At 36.4% G+C, this 17549-nt stretch overlaps 4 protein-coding genes and 1 long non-coding RNA gene across 9 annotated transcripts; 2 read left to right on the forward strand and 3 right to left on the reverse strand.

The window, feature by feature from the left end:
- The first annotated feature begins 31 nt into the window (after positions 1-31).
- Positions 32-4934, forward strand: LOC18029414 (beta-galactosidase 12). 4 transcript variants are annotated; one of them, XM_024148804.1, is made up of 18 exons: positions 32-267; positions 546-641; positions 738-850; positions 939-1005; positions 1117-1209; positions 1293-1436; positions 2287-2375; positions 2521-2626; positions 2716-2800; positions 2880-2998; positions 3104-3265; positions 3364-3545; positions 3652-3761; positions 3842-3951; positions 4047-4157; positions 4258-4368; positions 4463-4668; positions 4759-4934. In XM_024148804.1, the coding sequence occupies exons 1-18, from the start codon at positions 94-96 to the stop codon at positions 4898-4900; spliced, it is 2220 nt and encodes a 739-aa protein (XP_024004572.1). In that variant the 5' UTR covers positions 32-93; the 3' UTR covers positions 4901-4934. The 4 variants fall into 4 exon arrangements, with proteins under 4 accessions (XP_024004572.1, XP_006413222.1, XP_024004570.1 ...); XM_006413159.2 differs by having other exon boundaries at positions 3370-3545; XM_024148802.1 differs by having other exon boundaries at positions 2880-3265.
- Positions 2430-3212, reverse strand: LOC112081898. The gene is made up of 3 exons (XR_002896776.1): positions 3072-3212; positions 2886-2966; positions 2430-2820 (listed from the first exon to the last, which is right to left on the reverse strand). It is a non-coding gene; the product is annotated as an uncharacterized LOC112081898 (long non-coding RNA).
- A 3548-nt stretch (positions 4935-8482) lies between the features above and the next one.
- On the forward strand, positions 8483-9684 carry LOC18029415. Its single transcript, XM_006413160.2, has one exon. It carries the CDS (start codon positions 8515-8517, stop codon positions 9370-9372), a length of 858 nt encoding a protein of 285 aa, XP_006413223.1. The 5' UTR covers positions 8483-8514; the 3' UTR covers positions 9373-9684.
- Positions 9685-11648: 1964 nt separating this feature from the next.
- On the reverse strand, positions 11649-14034 carry LOC18029416 (regulatory protein NPR2). The gene is made up of 4 exons (XM_006413161.2): positions 13389-14034; positions 12569-13304; positions 12284-12487; positions 11649-12191 (listed from the first exon to the last, which is right to left on the reverse strand). Exons 1-4 carry the CDS (start codon positions 13932-13934, stop codon positions 11902-11904), a joined length of 1776 nt encoding a protein of 591 aa, XP_006413224.1. The 5' UTR covers positions 13935-14034; the 3' UTR covers positions 11649-11901.
- Positions 14035-14288: 254 nt separating this feature from the next.
- On the reverse strand, positions 14289-17511 carry LOC18029417 (nucleosome assembly protein 1;1). Of its 2 annotated transcripts, XM_024148590.1 has the most exons (12): positions 17333-17511; positions 17169-17212; positions 16830-16925; positions 16545-16637; positions 16251-16338; positions 16078-16142; positions 15804-15988; positions 15512-15689; positions 15391-15434; positions 15101-15293; positions 14993-15010; positions 14289-14561 (listed from the first exon to the last, which is right to left on the reverse strand). In XM_024148590.1, the coding sequence occupies exons 1-12, from the start codon at positions 17376-17378 to the stop codon at positions 14490-14492; spliced, it is 1122 nt and encodes a 373-aa protein (XP_024004358.1). In that variant the 5' UTR covers positions 17379-17511; the 3' UTR covers positions 14289-14489. The 2 variants fall into 2 exon arrangements, with proteins under 2 accessions (XP_024004358.1, XP_006413227.1); XM_006413164.2 differs by lacking the exon at positions 14993-15010.
- Positions 17512-17549: the final 38 nt, after the last annotated feature.

The following is a 17549-nucleotide window of genomic DNA, read 5'->3' on the forward strand; positions in this document are numbered from 1 at the left end:
GACTACCCCAATAACCAAATTTCCGGTGGAATCTTCTTTACAAGTTTCTCAAAACAAAAAACATCCAAAGGTTTGATTTTGCAAAGGGAAGACATGGGGTTGAACTTTAGGGATAAAGCTTGGATTTTTCTGGGGATTCTTTGTTGTTCATCTTTGATTTGTTCAGTAAAAGCAATGGTCAGTTATGATCATAAAGCTGTGATAATCAATGGTCAGAGAAGGATCCTTGTATCTGGCTCCATTCACTACCCAAGAAGCACACCTGAGGTATTCTTCGAAACTTTTAGTTAGATAGAAATATACAATCATTTATCAATACATACATGTATGCTTAGGCAGATTCTGAATATTATTTTTCTTCTCTTCTTTTCTCTGTTTTATTTTCTGTGTTCTGATAAAATCTTTGTTCCCAAAGTGTTTCTGCACATTTTTTTTTTTGTTTCTGAGTTTTGCTTATAGTTTACACTATTTCATTACAAAATTGTTTTCCTTTTGTATAAGAAAATAAATAGATAAAAATCTTGTGAATGCTCTGTCCTACGTAGATGTGGCCTGATCTTATACAGAAGGCCAAAGAAGGAGGCTTGGATGTAATACAAACTTATGTTTTCTGGAATGGGCATGAACCTTCTCCTGGACAAGTAAATTTACAAAATTAAACACAAATTTTTTGATTTAACTCATAAACCAAAATTATTACCCTGACTGATGCTTTCTCATTTTTGTTTTGGTTTTAGTATTATTTTGAGGACAGATATGATCTGGTTAAGTTCATCAAGCTGGTACAACAAGCCGGTCTCTACGTTCATCTCAGAATTGGTCCTTACGTTTGCGCTGAATGGAATTTTGGGTAAAATTATGTTTAATATAAAATAAAATTTGTAAAATTGTTTCTTTTTTTCAATTTAACTGATCTAAAGATGTTTCATGGATTCCAGAGGGTTTCCTATTTGGCTCAAATATGTTCCCGGTATGGCTTTTAGGACCGACAATGAACCTTTCAAGGTCTAAAACTCTCGAAAGAAAAGCTCTCATTTTCCTCTTATAAATGTTAGAAAATTATCCATTTTTGGGCGTATTTTATTAACCAAAAAACATTGTTGTGATAATGAAAAGGCTGCAATGCAAACATTCACTGAGAAGATTGTGGGAATGATGAAAGAAGAAAAATTGTTTGAGACTCAAGGAGGACCTATCATTCTGTCACAGGTTTGTGTGTTTTCTTATAGTTACTTAACCAAAAATGATTCGTTAATGTCAAAATTGAGCTGTATGAAAAAAATGGGGCACAGATAGAGAATGAGTATGGACCAGTAGAGTGGACGATAGGAGCACCAGGGAAGGCATACACAAAATGGGCAGCTCAAATGGCAGAAGGACTCTCCACAGGTGTCCCATGGATAATGTGCAAGCAAGATGATGCTCCTACCTCTATTGTATGTTCTTCTTCTTTTTCTCACATTAATTATAACATATTTGCTTTTTTTAGTTTTCCCTGGTTATATATTCTTTAAGCAAAAGAAGACATATGTTTATTATTTGTTTCGTTTTTGTGTATTCTATGTTATTGTATTCTCTTAAAGCTTTTCTATTAATAGTATATATATACCTAATTATTATTCTATTGTTTTTAGCAAAAGAAAGAGTTTGTATAACATTTTTGTTTGTCTATTATATATACTTTGTGAAAAGAATAAGTTTTGTTTTCATACTTTTTCTTCCATATCTTTTAAAAATATTTTTTTGTATTGTTTTATTTTTTCTCTTAATAATACATATACCTAATAATTAATATTATACTTGTTTTCTTTTAAGAAAAAAGAAGAAGTTTAATTATTTATATTTTTGAATTATAGAATCTCTTTGTGTTTGTGTTATATAGCTTCAATCACCTTTCCTTATTTATTTTCTTGAAGGTTGATATTTGTTATTCTTAATTTTGACATCTCATGGTAGGTTACTAACTATACTCTCTGTCCTCTTTTTGATGTACCATTCTCTTCATTCTTCTGTTTTTGGTTAGATATTGTCGTTTATATCAGGTTATGTGACGTGGTAAATAACGTTTTCAGTCATATGATTTCCTTTCTCTCATATTTTTTTTTCGTTTAAACTACATGAGTTTTATTTTTTGCTATGAATTAAAACTACATGATTTAAACTACATGATTCATGCCTTTTCCACAATTTATCATCCTTTTAATTAAAATTATTGGAATGGTAATAAAAACTATTGTCAAAATATATTCACCACTAATTCGTTTTTTAAACAAACTTGTACAATAGATAAACACATGCAATGGGTTTTATTGTGAGAATTTCAAACCAAACTCGGACAATAAGCCGAAGATGTGGACAGAGAACTGGACTGGTTGGTAAGTCACACAACACGACTGTCCTCACAAAACAAAAAAATATTAATAACTCAATTTTATAAATATCTAAACCGAAAATCAATTTTTATACCTTTTTAAAATTAAAAATATACAACTGTAAGTGAATGTGCAAATAATAAACCAGGTTCACCGAGTTTGGAGGTGCGGTACCATACAGACCAGCCGAAGACATTGCCTTCTCTGTGGCTCGCTTCATACATAACGGTGGCTCCTTCATCAATTACTATATGGTAACTTCATATTTCTCTATTGTTGAAATAAGAAACAATAAATTTGATTATTAGAAACATAATGAGAGTGAGCAAATGTTGTTAAACAGTACCATGGAGGAACAAACTTCGACAGAACAGCAGGTGAATTCATTGCTACTAGCTATGACTACGACGCTCCGCTTGATGAATACGGTAATTTTAACTCCTATCACCTGAAAATCATAACGATATTGAACATATTCTAACGGGTTTTGGGTTTTGTGTTCAAAAGGGTTACCGAGAGAACCAAAGTATAGTCACTTGAAGAGATTGCATAAGGTCATCAAGCTCTGTGAGCCAGCATTGGTCTCTGCTGATGCTACAGTCACATCGCTCGGCGATAATCAAGAAGTAATGGATCCAATGCAACACAAAGCAATATACATGAGAAGAGAAGAAAAAGCTTCAAAGATTACTTATTTACCTTTTTGTTGGCTTGTTCTGTTTTTTTTTCAGGCTCATGTGTTCAAGTCCAAGTCATCTTGCGCTGCTTTTCTCTCAAACTACAACGCTAGTTCTACTGCAAGAGTCTTGTTTGGCGGCTCAACATATGATCTGCCTCCATGGTCTATCAGTATTCTACCTAACTGCAAAACCGAGTACTACAACACCGCAAAGGTAAATCAACGTTAAAGCTTTATCGAACACGTTACCTTGTTGTTCTGCAAGCTTAGGAGTGGTGGTATCACTGAGATTGACCTATGTGTTACTACAAGGTACAGGTCAATGCACCAAGCATACACATGAAGATGGTTCCCACAAACACACAATTCTCTTGGGGATCATACAACGAAGAGATTCCTTCTCCAAATGACAATGGTACGTTTGCCCAAGATGGGCTTGCGGAACAGATTAGCATCACCAGAGACAAGACGGACTATTTCTGGTATCTGACAGAGTGAGTAATACTTGAAAACTCTTTAACTTGCTGAAATCTCACTATCTATCATACAGACTCTACGGGAGAGAACTCACGGTTTGGTTCTGTTTGTGGATATAATCAGCATTACGATCGGTACTGATGAGAAGTTCTTGAAGACTGGTGAAGACCCTCTTCTTACTGTTGGGTCAGCTGGGCATGCTCTTCATGTATTCGTTAATGGTCAGCTTGCAGGTAAAACTAAGATAGGCCAATTACTCATCCTCATGGTACCTTGTCTTTGTCTTCTGTTAAAAAACCTTTCTTTGTTTCAGGAACTGCTTACGGATCGCTGGAGAAGCCAAAGCTAACATTTAGTCAGAAGATCAAGTTACATGCAGGAGTCAACAAACTTGCTCTGTTGAGTATTGCAGCAGGTCTCCCGGTTAGTTCTCTTGATGAATCATCTAGTTCCTCTCTGCGCTTTTTACCCATGAGAACGATTACATCCTGAGCTTTGTGGTCTCTTATTGCTTACAGAACGTTGGTGTGCATTACGAGACATGGAATACTGGGGTTCTTGGCCCTATCACACTGAATGGAGTTAACTCCGGAACATGGGACATGTCTAAATGGAAATGGTCCTACAAGGTCGTCCTGAAATTCAAGAGCAAATAACTTGACTTTGTTGTTACTGCATCTTTCCAACCATCTAACAATGAACCAAACATTTTTTTTTTTTTTAAATCAGATTGGTACAAAGGGTGAGGCTTTAAGCCTTCATACCGTAACGGGGAGTTCCTCTGTGGAATGGAAAGAAGGATCATTGGTGGCAAAGAAGCAACCCTTGACCTGGTACAAGGTACGAGAAACAGAAGGATCATGCCTACCAACAAACAAAGTTAGATCAATATATAATGAAAACTGAAAGACATTCTTACAATCTCTTTTTGCAGTCTACTTTTGACACACCAGCAGGCAATGAACCATTGGCTTTGGACATGAACACAATGGGAAAAGGCCAAGTCTGGATAAATGGCCAGAACATCGGACGCCACTGGCCTGCATATACAGCTCGTGGGAAATGCGACCGCTGCAGCTATGCTGGAACTTACAGCGAGAAGAAATGCTTGAGTAACTGTGGAGAAGCTTCTCAAAGATGGTGAGTGAGGAAAACTACCTAATCTTCTTCTTCTTCTTCTTAAGGCCAAATCTGATTCAAAGGGTTGATTTTTTTTCTTCTTGGTTTCAGGTACCATGTGCCTCGTTCGTGGGTGAAGCCGTCAGCGAACCTTATAGTTGTACTTGAGGAGTGGGGAGGTGACCCCAATGGGATCTCTCTTGTAAAAAGAACAGCCAAAAAAACAGCTCTTGACTCCATTTTTGCAGGATAAAAGCTGTAATTTTTGTGTGACCCTCCTCTGCAAAACAAAGGCAGAGTTGTAATACAGATTGTATGTACATATTTGGATATTATACTGGCTCATATGGATGAAAATTTCATCCTTTTCCTGCCTAATTATAGACAACTATATAAAAGAATATCTAATCTGCTTAGAGAATTTCCAATTTTCATTTTCTTCTCTATCTTCACCGAGCTCACTCTTGTTTATGCTCAAGAAGATAAGATCAAACCCGCCGGTTTGATTGAATTCAATCAATTTTGGAGAATACTGAGGTAGAATCGAGCTCCCGAAACTGTAAATTACAATTGATTGATGATGATCTTAAGACGCAACAAAAATTTTCACAACAAGAAAAAATACACAGAATTAGTACTGACGGATCTGAGTTACCGTGAAGCAGATAGGAAAGATCGTTGGTACCAAAAGCTTAAATACAGAATTATAGCCGATGTCCAGAGTCAGAGAACGTTTAAGCTCCGAGATGGCTAGTCCCATAAACGAAGAAGAAGACTCTTCTTGACTATCGAAATCGATTTCATTTAGGAGTGTTGTTGGGCCTCCAATAACAAAGCCCATGTAAAGGGAAACCTAACATTTGAGGGGAGACTTGGGACTTACGACATCTTCGATCGTTTATGATTAACATCTCTCTAATGAGTAATGATAATTATTCTTGGTCACTTTCATATCTCTCTTCATTTCAAACTTATTTAGCTACTTTAAGACTCAAACGATTTATGCATGCAGCATGGTATTGTCTAATCGTTCGACCACCCGAACAAGTACTTATGCCTCAAGTTGCTTGTATGTGTGGTTTGCCACTCGCTTGCTTTAATCCCAATCTTGATTTTCTGGAAAGATGAGAAATTTGAAGATCATATCTTCCACTTGCTGCATCGTTGCGTAGAAAGACAAAGAAACAGTCTTTCCTTTTCTTTTCTTTTCTTTGTAACACATGAGTTTTCTGTTTCTTATCCTTTTTTTTTTCATCACCTTTTTTTGCCTGTCTTTCCCTCTTTTTGTGTCTTTTTTTCTTTCTTCCTTCCTTATTTTTCCCCGACTCTTTATATATATTGAAACAATGGAAAGACGATGATTCTTAAAAATTTTAATTGAAGATATATATCAGTCACTTAAACATAGCTTCTAACTCCTAGTATCGAGACATACTTTTACGGATATTTCTAAATTTGTATAAGAAAAGATGTAACATATGTTGTAGAACTAACAATATGGACTAAAACGTTGGTATCGACGAACATGGCAGATCTATCAGTATAATTTATTAGCATGCGATGTAGATAAACTGTAATTATTATTTATCATTTCGTCACTATAGTTGTTTTAATTTTCAAAAGCAAGTATAAAAGGTGTAATTTTTTAAAGAAAAAGTTTCAGCAAAGAAAAGAACGTACATTATGAAAAAGGGAAAAATGTAAAGGATGATGGTAAAGGTAAGCATTTTTTTTTAAATGTGTTGGAAAAAGAAAGAAACAAATTAGGATAAAAATAAGAAACATATAAGATTGTCAAAAGGAAATGTGAGCTTGAGTAAACGAAAGATTCTGAGCAATGCGAACGTAAAATGATCGTTTGTCTATTGTGTAACAAGTTTAGACAATTTTGTTTTTTCACCTAACTCTTACGTGACATATGGATTTTTTCTATAACATACGATTTTCTTAGGTGATGGACCAGTTCATTAAATAGAAATTAGTGTTTGAGATACGTTTTAATATATAACTAGATTTTAATCCCGTGCGTTCGTACGGAAATTTTTTCATTTTTTATTTCTAATATAATTTTTTAATAAAATTTATTTTTGTTATTTTTTTAATTCAAGAATTTTGTTATCATGTTTTAACTTTGAATAGTATATATATATATATATATTAGTAGAATAAGAATAAGAGTTAATTAAGTATATATTGATTTATAATGTTAATTATCAACTTTATTATTATGTAAATTTAGATTTACACATAAATAGACTATACATCTATGAATTAACTAACCCGTCTATTTAGTTATCTCAAATCATTTTTTAATATCTTATATGTTTTCATAAACTAATCCGTATTAAATTGCTATTATAAATGTATAACTTTAACATGCTCTATCATATTATTGTAAAATATAAATATTTATTAATATTAAATATTTGATGCTTTAGACGGATTGATTATGATAAATAATACAATAATATATTTGTTTACTATTTGTGCTATTATAAAAATATTATTTAAATTCAAAATTTTAAATTAAATCTAATTTGTATTTAAAGAATTCTAAAATAATTAAAATTATTATCTAATTTTTGTAATAAAATTAATTAATAATTTTTTTGAATTTGAAATCAAATTGAATCTAAATTTTCGTAATTAAATTTAATTAATAAAAAATTTGAATAATTTAAAATTTAAATTAAATATAACCTATATTTAAGAAAATCTAATAATATCTAAATTAGTAACCAATTTTTGAAATTAATTATAATATAAAATAAAAGGTTATAAATAAAATTTAGATGCGTTTGGAAACATGTATTAAAAGTACTTCTGTTTTAATAGAATAGATTTATAATGCATCACATGATAAAGCGGACGGTCACATATTTTACTCTACAAATTTGCATTTTCTGAAACAGAAAAAATATATGATAGATTACAGTAAAACTGCCATAATTTGATAATCTGCGTACTCCAGTCTGTTATAAAGATGGCAACAGACATTGTACAAAGTTTTGTTGTTGTTTGTGATGGGAATGCGACCAATTGTACTATAGTAGAGACGAAATATTAATTGAAAGGAGAATATTTGTATCACAGAATCCATGTGTGGCTCATGTGAACGCATTATTTATTTTTGTCAAACTAGATTTCGCTCATTGTAGTCCAAGGTGGTACCACTAATTAAAAAACATAAGTATGTTCTCAACTTTTTAGTTTTTACTAGGACATCTACTGCAAATCCCCCAGAGAAAAAATAAAAGCGAATCTAGCTATTTAATATAGTTATTATAAAATATATCAAACTGAATATAATATTAATAGCTACGACTATTGAGTATTGACAAACAACAAAGTATTTGTTTTGTTTATCTGTTATGTCATCGTAAAGAAGTTACAAATAATGGTCAATTGTTCATAACAAATATATTTAACTATTTAAAATGGATGCCAAATTGTCTATAACAGATGGATCTAAGTCTAACTAGAATAAATTGCAAATAATGACAAATGGATGATCTTTTCTCTACACTGAAACAAAACAAAACTGCAATATGAGATTTAACTGATATTAAGTCAGGACTTCAAAAGTCTTGAATTCAATTGCATTGTGAAGTTACGCAAAGTTTCAAGATTTGCAACAACAACAACAAAAATCTGTTAAATATCTGACTTTCTTAAAATAGAATAACCAAGATAAAAAAGACAAATTAAATTAAACCATGTCAAAAAATGACCCATACCCAAAAAGTCAAAGAAAAATGGGGAAAAAAAAATCTTACGCAGAGCTCATTAATGTAATGATTAAACCCCCAAAAAATCTAATATAAATATTATCCATTTTGTTCATTCTTCACTCTGCGACACACAACAATGGAGCTCGTCACAAACTTGGCCAGCTGGTTTACGCCGACGACTCTCTTCCTCCTCCTCAATCTCACCATCGGCACCCTCTTCTTCACCAACCGGTTCGGTTCCGGTTCCAAGAAATACCACCCGCATCAAGATGGTTTCGGGTCGGGTCATACCCATGCTCCGGCGCCGTTAGCCAGAGCTCCCTCCCTCATAGACAGAGTCCGTTCCATCAACTTCAATCTCTACAATTCTCCCACCCCAGAATCCGAGATCCACTTCTCCGGGTCGGATTCTAACCCGAATCCGCCTCCTTCTCTCCTTGAACGGGTAAAATCCATCAACATGCCCTACTTCAAGTTCCCACAACACAATTCCGAGGAAGATTACGCTGCTTACGCGCTCATGACCCGACCCGATGAGACGAACCGGGTCGACAAAATCTCGGAAGATGACGTGCCGACCCAACCTAGATTCGGAGCTCCGTCTCTCTTGCAGCGGGTAAAATCCATCAAGCTCCCTTCTTTGTATAGATCCGAGCCAGATCTGAATTCCGAGCAAACTCCGGCGAGGACGAAGTCGGAGTCGAGTAAGCCGGCGATGAAGAACAAGAAGAAGAAGGCGGCGAAGAAGAAGTTGACGAAATCGGCTAGCGAGAGATCCGGGATGGGATACAACGGCAAGGAGGAGGAGACGGTGGAGGCCGTGGAAAAGAGACGGCCGGAGACGACGAGGGTTGAGAGAACGACGTCGATCGGCGAAGGAGAAGAAGGCGTCGACGATAAAGCCTCCGATTTCATCAACAAGTTTAAGCAGCAGCTTAAGCTACAGAGGCTAGATTCGTTTCTACGGTACAGGGACATGCTCAAGAACGAGTGAGTTGAAATTACGCTTTTGCCCTTTGTCGGAATCTGAGTTTTCCCGGCTTTTCCAGTCGGGGGCTTTGTGGTTAAAAAAAGGGAAATACGTCTTAATCTGAAGGGCTTTTAGGTCATTTCCTTACGTATCTTATTTGTCTGTGGATTTGGTGATGACTGATGATGACAGACTTGTTGAGTCGTGGGCGTAATTTTCTGGATCTGGATGCCTTGTGAGTCCTAGTGTCCTACTACTGCACTTTTCACTTTCTACTTTTTACTTTTTACTTTTTTCTTCTCCACAGTATAAAGGAGTTTATGGTATCGAAATTTATTAAATATACACATAAAATGAGTAGAATTTTAAAACTTACAAAGATATTATAGACAAAGAGTAAAAAAAAAAGTAACTTGAGAAGTATAAATTTGGGGAAACAAATGAAGTATAAGCAAAAAACAAAATTAGTTGCATTATAAAATTGTTAGATACAGTAATAAGACAAAAAGAAAACATTAAAAAAAGAAAGGTGGGAATTGGAATCTAATGAACCGAACCGACTCCGGTTTACTGGGACACGAGCAAATTTTTTCTAATAGGATAAGAATTAATGGATTACTAATTTACTACAACTATAAACGGAGGAGATACATGTAACAGTGTGCATGGGGCAATACCGTATACGCTTCAAGGTAGATCCGCCCCTGTTCATCGTCATGGATATCTAACGTAATCAAAATGTTTTATAACATCCTAATTTTATTTATTAAAAACAATTTTTGTTACTGTCAAATGGATTTATAGCTCTATATGTTACTCTATATCTAATTATCATCTGCGTTGGTTGCTTCGTAATTTTCTAAATTAGGGTGCGTAGTTGTTGTCAGATTTACTATTTATTGAACCACTAATGACAACGATGGGGTCACTCTTTGACAACATGCTTGTATCAACAAAACATTTATGAAGCCATGATTAATCATCCGACAAAATATCTAGTGACTGGATAATTACAACGGAACACGTTGATCAATTCGTCTGTTATATAGTGACAAAAGAAAAACAGATAAGTCTTCAGTTATATCATGAAGTTTGTAAAAAGCAAGAAACTGATTATAGGGACATTTGAGATATGACTAAAGAGATGATCACGGGTCAAGGTCGAAGATATTTTTCGTAGAGATATTTTACAAGCGTATGGGCAAACATAAAAATATCTCAAATGAGAAAAGGTATGATGTGATTATAATTTCTTACGAGGCAATGATTCCAGTTGACATGCCTCTTTAATTATCCCATTCTCGTTTCCCAAATGATGATGTGCATCTAATCTACATACTCAAATGTCTAGTTTATAATGGTGTGTATTTTGTTTTTTCTTGGTGAATAGTGCATTTTGTTATAAGAATATGAACGCATTTTATTCAGATCATTTTTTTTAATATGTAGCTAGGCGCTAGCACCTAGTCCAATTTTTTTTGGGGGGGCAAAATTCAGTTCTCTTTTACCGAAATGATTAAAGACTTTTTTTTGGGACAGACTATGAATTTTTTTATGGACTATCTTCTTATACGAAATAAAAATGAGACCAGAATTTAAAATTATTTATCCTAAAGACCTGAACATGTTAAATTTGTATTGTACATTTGTACGTAAATTAGTGTGTCATTCATTCAGCGAATCAGAGTACAGAGATAAACTAATCATAGCTTTTCACGAGAATACTATCCCATTCCCATTCACGATATTTGTATGTACGTGAATTTAAAATAGACCGGGAAATTCGGTTTACAGTTTGGTTTCAGTTTAGTTTTTTTATTCTTTGGTTCTACTGGTTTCATGGAAACATAATCCATATATATAAAACGATGCATTAACCATTTATGATTCGTTTTGCGTGATATATTCAAGTTTGATTTGGTTAAATTTTCCGTTTGGATTCAGTTCATGATCAGTTGAATAATAACTTCAAAATAGATTAGGAAATAAGTGGATACCCCCACACATCACCGTGTCTCTAAGAGACTGGTCACGTTGGACAATGATAGAACACACGAGCCAAGAGTAGGCAGAAACAAATGGGGACCCACGAACATAGGACAACTGATCTGTTGTTACAAAGTCGTGTCAAATTTAAACACTTACGATAGTGAAAGGTAGTGAAGTCACAATAAAGATAGCAATTTTGATTCGTGACAAAGACATTATGAAATTTGACACGTTAGGTGTATTTTGTTAAAATGATATACCACATTGTTCTCCTGGACTTAATATAAAGGGTTCTTCCATATAAATTGCTTAAATTTCATATATCAGCGAAAACATTAATATATAATCTATACATATCTATATCACTGGTTAAAAATTACAACATCTATTTGAAATACATCTGCAGCTAGTATACACAGGATGCAAAGTGAAGGTCAAAACTTACGAAGGCAGCTAGTATACACAGGATGTATAGTTTGAATATACAACTTAACTTACCCGAAGAGTCTCACAGGGGACCATAAGGGTGGGCAAAAATCTCGTCGACGCATAAGAGACATCATTTTAGTTTCCGCAAGGTCTTTTCTCGAAATCCCGTTTGTCTACCACCCTTAGGCGCCGATGAGAGAGTTTACCATTAGACCTCATTGATCTCGAAGTGGGAGACTTTACACATTCCTCCTTGTCCTCACTAAAGGTCTTCATCAGAGTCTCTTGTAGTTCCATGTACCTTTGCTTCTTCTGTAGCCGTTTCTCAGGAGTGTCTTCTTCTACGCAAGCCAGATGATTCAAGTCCTCCGTGTCCATAAAGTGATCTAGCGAACACCGTGGGAAGTAGCGTTTCCCAAGTGAAACTGATGACAACAAATTAGGACCAAAAAAAAAAAAAAACATCACTTATCTTTTCTTCTTTTTCCGTAAGAAACAAGTAAGAAACAATCCATACCTGTTTTCATAAGCGCTCTTAGTCTACACAAATGCTCCTCTCGGATTACAAAAGGTGCCATGTTTAGGTCCAGCGATGTCCTCTTTGCACAAGTGAGATGATCAGGCTCGAGGCTAGAAGCTGTAAACTCGCGAGTTTCCTCCAGTTTGACGATATCCATTATCACTTGTGCTTCCGCTGGAAATAGAATTCGAGCTAGTGCAACTAAAACAAGTAGATACAGAGTATAGTTATCTCATAAATTAGATCACACAACGGAACTCAATATAAAGAAAGAAAACAAACCTCTGTTTTCAAGATAGAGCAACCTCATCCTCAGTTCATCAGGAGTCACTGGAAGAGAAGGTGAATCTTCTCTAGGAAACCGACCTAGCTTGCTCGCATGCTCTAGCACCTCTATGCATAAACCACCTTTCATAGAGACTTTCCCTTGCTCCGTACTAGTATTATAATCAGCTGCTTTAGTGAGTCGTTTCGCAATCACCAAAGCGGTTCTACCATCAAACGTTGTTTCCGATGCATTTGCACCTTTCGTCAACAGATACACAATAAGCTTTGGCTCGTTACGCAACGCAGCGACGTGAAGCGCCGTGTATCCCCTCGGGTTTCTAACGTTGACATCCGCGAGCTCAAGATCTATGAGGTCAAACCCGGTCTTGACATCGCAGTGCGCGACAGCGAAATGAAGAGCGTACGCTTCGTCTAGATTGGTGTGTCCTTCTTTCAAAAGCATCTTGACAAGCTCAACGTCGTCTGAGTCAAGTGCCTTGTATATATTCGTGACGTGTTTGTCTAGCTTCCGTGGCTCTAGACCGAGCTCTTTGCGTATGGTTACGATTTGTTTGACAATGTGTTGGGGCAAAGACTTGTCAAGAGTAACGATTTCTACATCAGTCTTGGCGAGAATCTCTACGCATGTGTCGAAAAGCTTCTTGTATGTTTTACCACAGATATTAGCAAGCTTGAATATCACCAAGAGGTCTTCTATGAGAATTTTGTCTACAATATCAAGGAATTGCCTCTGAAAATGCAAACAGAGTTTAAACTCAAAAGATGAAAATTGCTCTGTTTTTGATCTTATGACTATGTGTATTAGTTTTTTTACCTCATAGAGAGTAACTAATTCGGGAATCTGGAAAACGAAAGCCAAGTAGAGAAGCTCCACCATGAAATCCACCGCCGGCCGGCAAGCCACGTGGCGACAGTCCTCGTCGACGCAATCGGAAGCTCCCTTCGGCGACGGCCTTACTCTGCCGCTGTAGACGTAAGCAAAAACAGTCACCACCGAGTCGAAACCGACTTCGTAGTCCCTCGCGATCTCCTTAAGCTCGAGCTTCACGGCGGTGGATTTTCTGTCCTTCGCGGCGGCGGCTAACGCGGTCTTGAAAACCGGGATCCTCGCCGAGAGAACGCAGCGGTGGAAGGATATCTCCTTGCCGTCGGCGAGAACTAGCTTGGCGTCGCTGTAGAAAGTTTCCGGCGAATCGAAGACGGATTCGAGGCAGTTGGAGAGCAGTTGCAGCGGTTTAACCTCCGTTGCTGTGTGAAAATCCGCCGCCGTGTAATCGAAAGATGACTCGGCGAAGAAGCTATTGGCGGTTGTTGTGTTGCTGATTACTGACGAGCCGGAGAATCTAGCGGTGGAGGCCATCGACCGTATGATGAGTTCACAAATTCGAGATCAGCTTGAGGAAACAAACATAGCAGTAAAACTTGAATAAAGTAGTGACCAAATCACTCATATTATTAAACAATACAGAACGGTCTCTTTGGAGCATCTGGTAAATTTCCTGGAAGACAATAAAAGTTATAAAATAAGAAATACTTTGAATGAAGCGGGTTTTTGGTTCCTGATCGTGGGTCCCCTTTTGTATGTCTCCACAGACCCAACAGTGCAGTGTGTTTTTAAATTAAGAAGAACCAAAAAAACGGATCACATTGGTTTTGTACTGACGTTCCGTTTTTGGAAAAAAGAGGTTTTTTTTATGTCAATGGAGAAATTAAGTGAGTTGATTTTTTTGACAGATTTAGACTTTGACTGAATGGTCAACGTGGAAGGAAAACCAAAAGGATGATGTAAATGGTAAACAAAAGAAGGTATCAATTGTTGACAATACATAACAATAATGGTTTTCTTTGACCAAAAAAAAGAGAGCTTTCTAATCCTCCCAAAATTTATTTTCTCGCATGCCTTTTTGTTCGGTGATTATTGTTGCTTGCATTCGGGTGGCCTCTCGCCTTGTTGACCGTCACCAACAATCTGAGATCTCCCTCCCTTCTGCAGTACAAGTGAACCAAAAAGGAAGATGATGATTATCACATTTACACAATTCTAAGACACTGATACATACTACATGAATTAAATGAGTAAAGTGATTCGTGAGAATGAATCTACGTATGATCTAGTAAGCCCATCTCTGATTCAGCAGCTTGTATAGCCTCTATGCATCATCATTTTACGTACCATACCATTCTCTCAATCTTATGCCGTAACAATTTAGTCACAGCAACCTGTATGATCAGTGGGTCCGTAGAGCATGTATATCCTAATTTATTTTAGGGTCTTATGACCACGCTCAACCTAAGACTTCTGATGTTTCTTGATAGTACATGACTCTCTGGGATTGCTATAATGTCTTACTATTCCGCAGGAATTTTGGGGTTAACACTCGGATAAATTTGAACAAGTGACAAATGATGGTTACATACCTTGTGTCCAGTTGATGGCTGCATAAACAATTAAACGTATTTTAAAAGGATTAGTAAGCACTGCAGGGCAGTAACAATTGAAAAAAGCATACAAGGAGCACTTCATACCTTCTTTTTGGTCTTGCTCTCTTCTTCATCTTCATCATCCTCCTCGTCATCCTCGTCATCTTCCTCATCCTCATCTTCGTCCTCCTCAATATCATCTTCCTCATCATCATCTATTTCAAACTCCTCTCCTTCCATAGCCTCACCAGTAAACCATGAGACAGCACGAGGGATAATCTTGTCCCGGATAGTAGATCTGCAGGAAGCAAGAAGGATACCACTAGTTAGCAACTCATACGCAGATCAATGGTTCCATAACCCAACAGAACAAGTATTTTCAGGAAAAGACGCACCCAATGTCATAGTCTTGTTCCATCAGATTTTGAAGTTCCTCAGCCTGCATAAAAGAATGGGAGACATCACTAAATACGCTACCTAAATGATGACAAGCTTTTACAACAGTTGATATCATACTCTGTCCTCGTCGATATCTTCATCTTCATCCGGGACTTCTGGAGGACTAAAGAAGTTGAAGAAGCTTTCACAATCTTCCGTTTTGGTGATCGGTTTGGCGTTCTTTGAATCCTTCTTAGGCTTCTTCTTAAGAATCTTCTGAGTTAGACATTTTCCAGGATACCAATCAATTTCTGTCCTGAAGTAAGGCAAATAATATAAGTGAAGACGTTATTCTACAGCTTAATGCAATCAGCTACGCACAGACTAGACATAAAGTATACAACATTTGTAGGAGAGCATAAGCGGTTACCCCATAGCCTTCTCAAGCAGTGGCTCATCTTCATCAATCATATGATAAGACTTTGTCAAGACAGTGTTTTTAAAATAGGGATTCGAGTCAAAGAAAAACTCAAGTTTGAATCCTTTTGGTTCTTCAATCTTGCACCACTTGATATCCTTAAGATATTTGAGAGCCTCTTCATCACGCTCTGTGACCTGACATGAAGAACATTAAGCTATGGTCATTTTCCATGTTTATGACTGGAGTGCGTCTAAAATGAATACCAAAACTGCATATAGGATACCTCCTCGGAAAGAACATCATTATTTTTCAAAGCCGTCAGCCAGAAACTTGGAACTCCTTTCTCTTCTGAGAGGCAACACATTAAAACATGTTTACTTCTTTTTATCTTTTTAAAATGTTTAGTAAAGATAACAAAAAAAGAAGAAGAAGAAGACATTGTGTTCCTGAAGTTACCTTCTGCAGTTTTTTCCTCTCCTTGGTCCATCTTTGTATCCTCTGGAGTAAGTTCGACTTCAGTAGTTCCATTCACAATCTCATAACGCTGTGCAGTATAAGATGCCAAGTAGAATTCATGAGAAATTTTGAGATATACATATATATAACTACCACTGCTGCAGATAAGTAGACATTAGCAAAAAGAGTATACACAGATTTCAATCGATTTTCATTGCTTTGATTAAATGATTTTGATAACAGATGAACTAACCAAATCTCACAGCAAAATCTGACTTTCTCACTAACAATTACCTTGGTATACAAAGGCTGATACAACTTTTGATACTTGGCTTCAAGAACAGCTCTCTCCTCACGGAATTTAGCCTCTAGTTCATCGTGTTGGCCCTGAGTGGAAAGAAATCACTGGTAATCAAAAGGCAACATCTTACTTTGAAACTTGACACTCTAATATGGAAGGAGATTACACTCACACACAGACAAAAAAAGGGATGCACAAACCCAATATCAAATTACAAGGTACCAGACACACTCAATTGAATACTACAAGTCCAGAAAATATAAGGAAATCTCCCTAACCTGTATATCTCTCAAGGCATCGACACGCCTTCTCACGTTAGGAGTCAGATTCTCGAGCACATCAGAGCGCTGTCCAGCCAGATTCTGCAGCTTGTCCTGTAGAAGTAACATATATAACAACTGAAAAATAATCTCCAAGGAAACCATAAACTATAATTCTGCTAAAACAAACAAGGAATGGCATTTAAAATCCTAAAACACCAAACCAAGGCACGCGTTACAGTATCTAATCAACAAGACACAGACGCTAATAGAAACGCCGAGAAAAGTAACTCAAAATCCTCCATATCCTTCAATAGCAATGCTAACGGAACGTTTTTTCAGAAGAAAACAGCTCACCTTAAGAGCGTTCACAAGCCCAGTTCGATCCTCATCCTTAAGAGCTGGAAAAAAAAAAAAAAACGAGAGAGCAATGGTCATCAACCACGAAGAAATTAGGGTTTAAGAAGCACTCGCTTAAGAAGCGCAGAAAGAGAGACAGAGTAATCGGAGGGGAAACTTACCAGCAGTAAGATCGGCGAGGCTGAAGTTGTCCTTGTCGTTGCTCATTTTTCTGAGGATTTTGGAGAAGAAAGGTTTGAAAGTGAGATAGGAAAGAGATTTGTACAGTAGCAGAAGCAGAAGAGAGGAGGGTTTGTTTTGGGAGGCGATTATAAATAGAAAACGTGGCTTCCCTTAAATCCTCTCCCTCCCTCTCACAGCAAAATTTATAAACCTAGC

This window comes from Eutrema salsugineum, unplaced genomic scaffold (assembly GCF_000478725.1).
Source record: "Eutrema salsugineum unplaced genomic scaffold, Eutsalg1_0 scaffold_1, whole genome shotgun sequence".
Taxonomy (NCBI): Eukaryota; Viridiplantae; Streptophyta; class Magnoliopsida; order Brassicales; family Brassicaceae; genus Eutrema; species Eutrema salsugineum.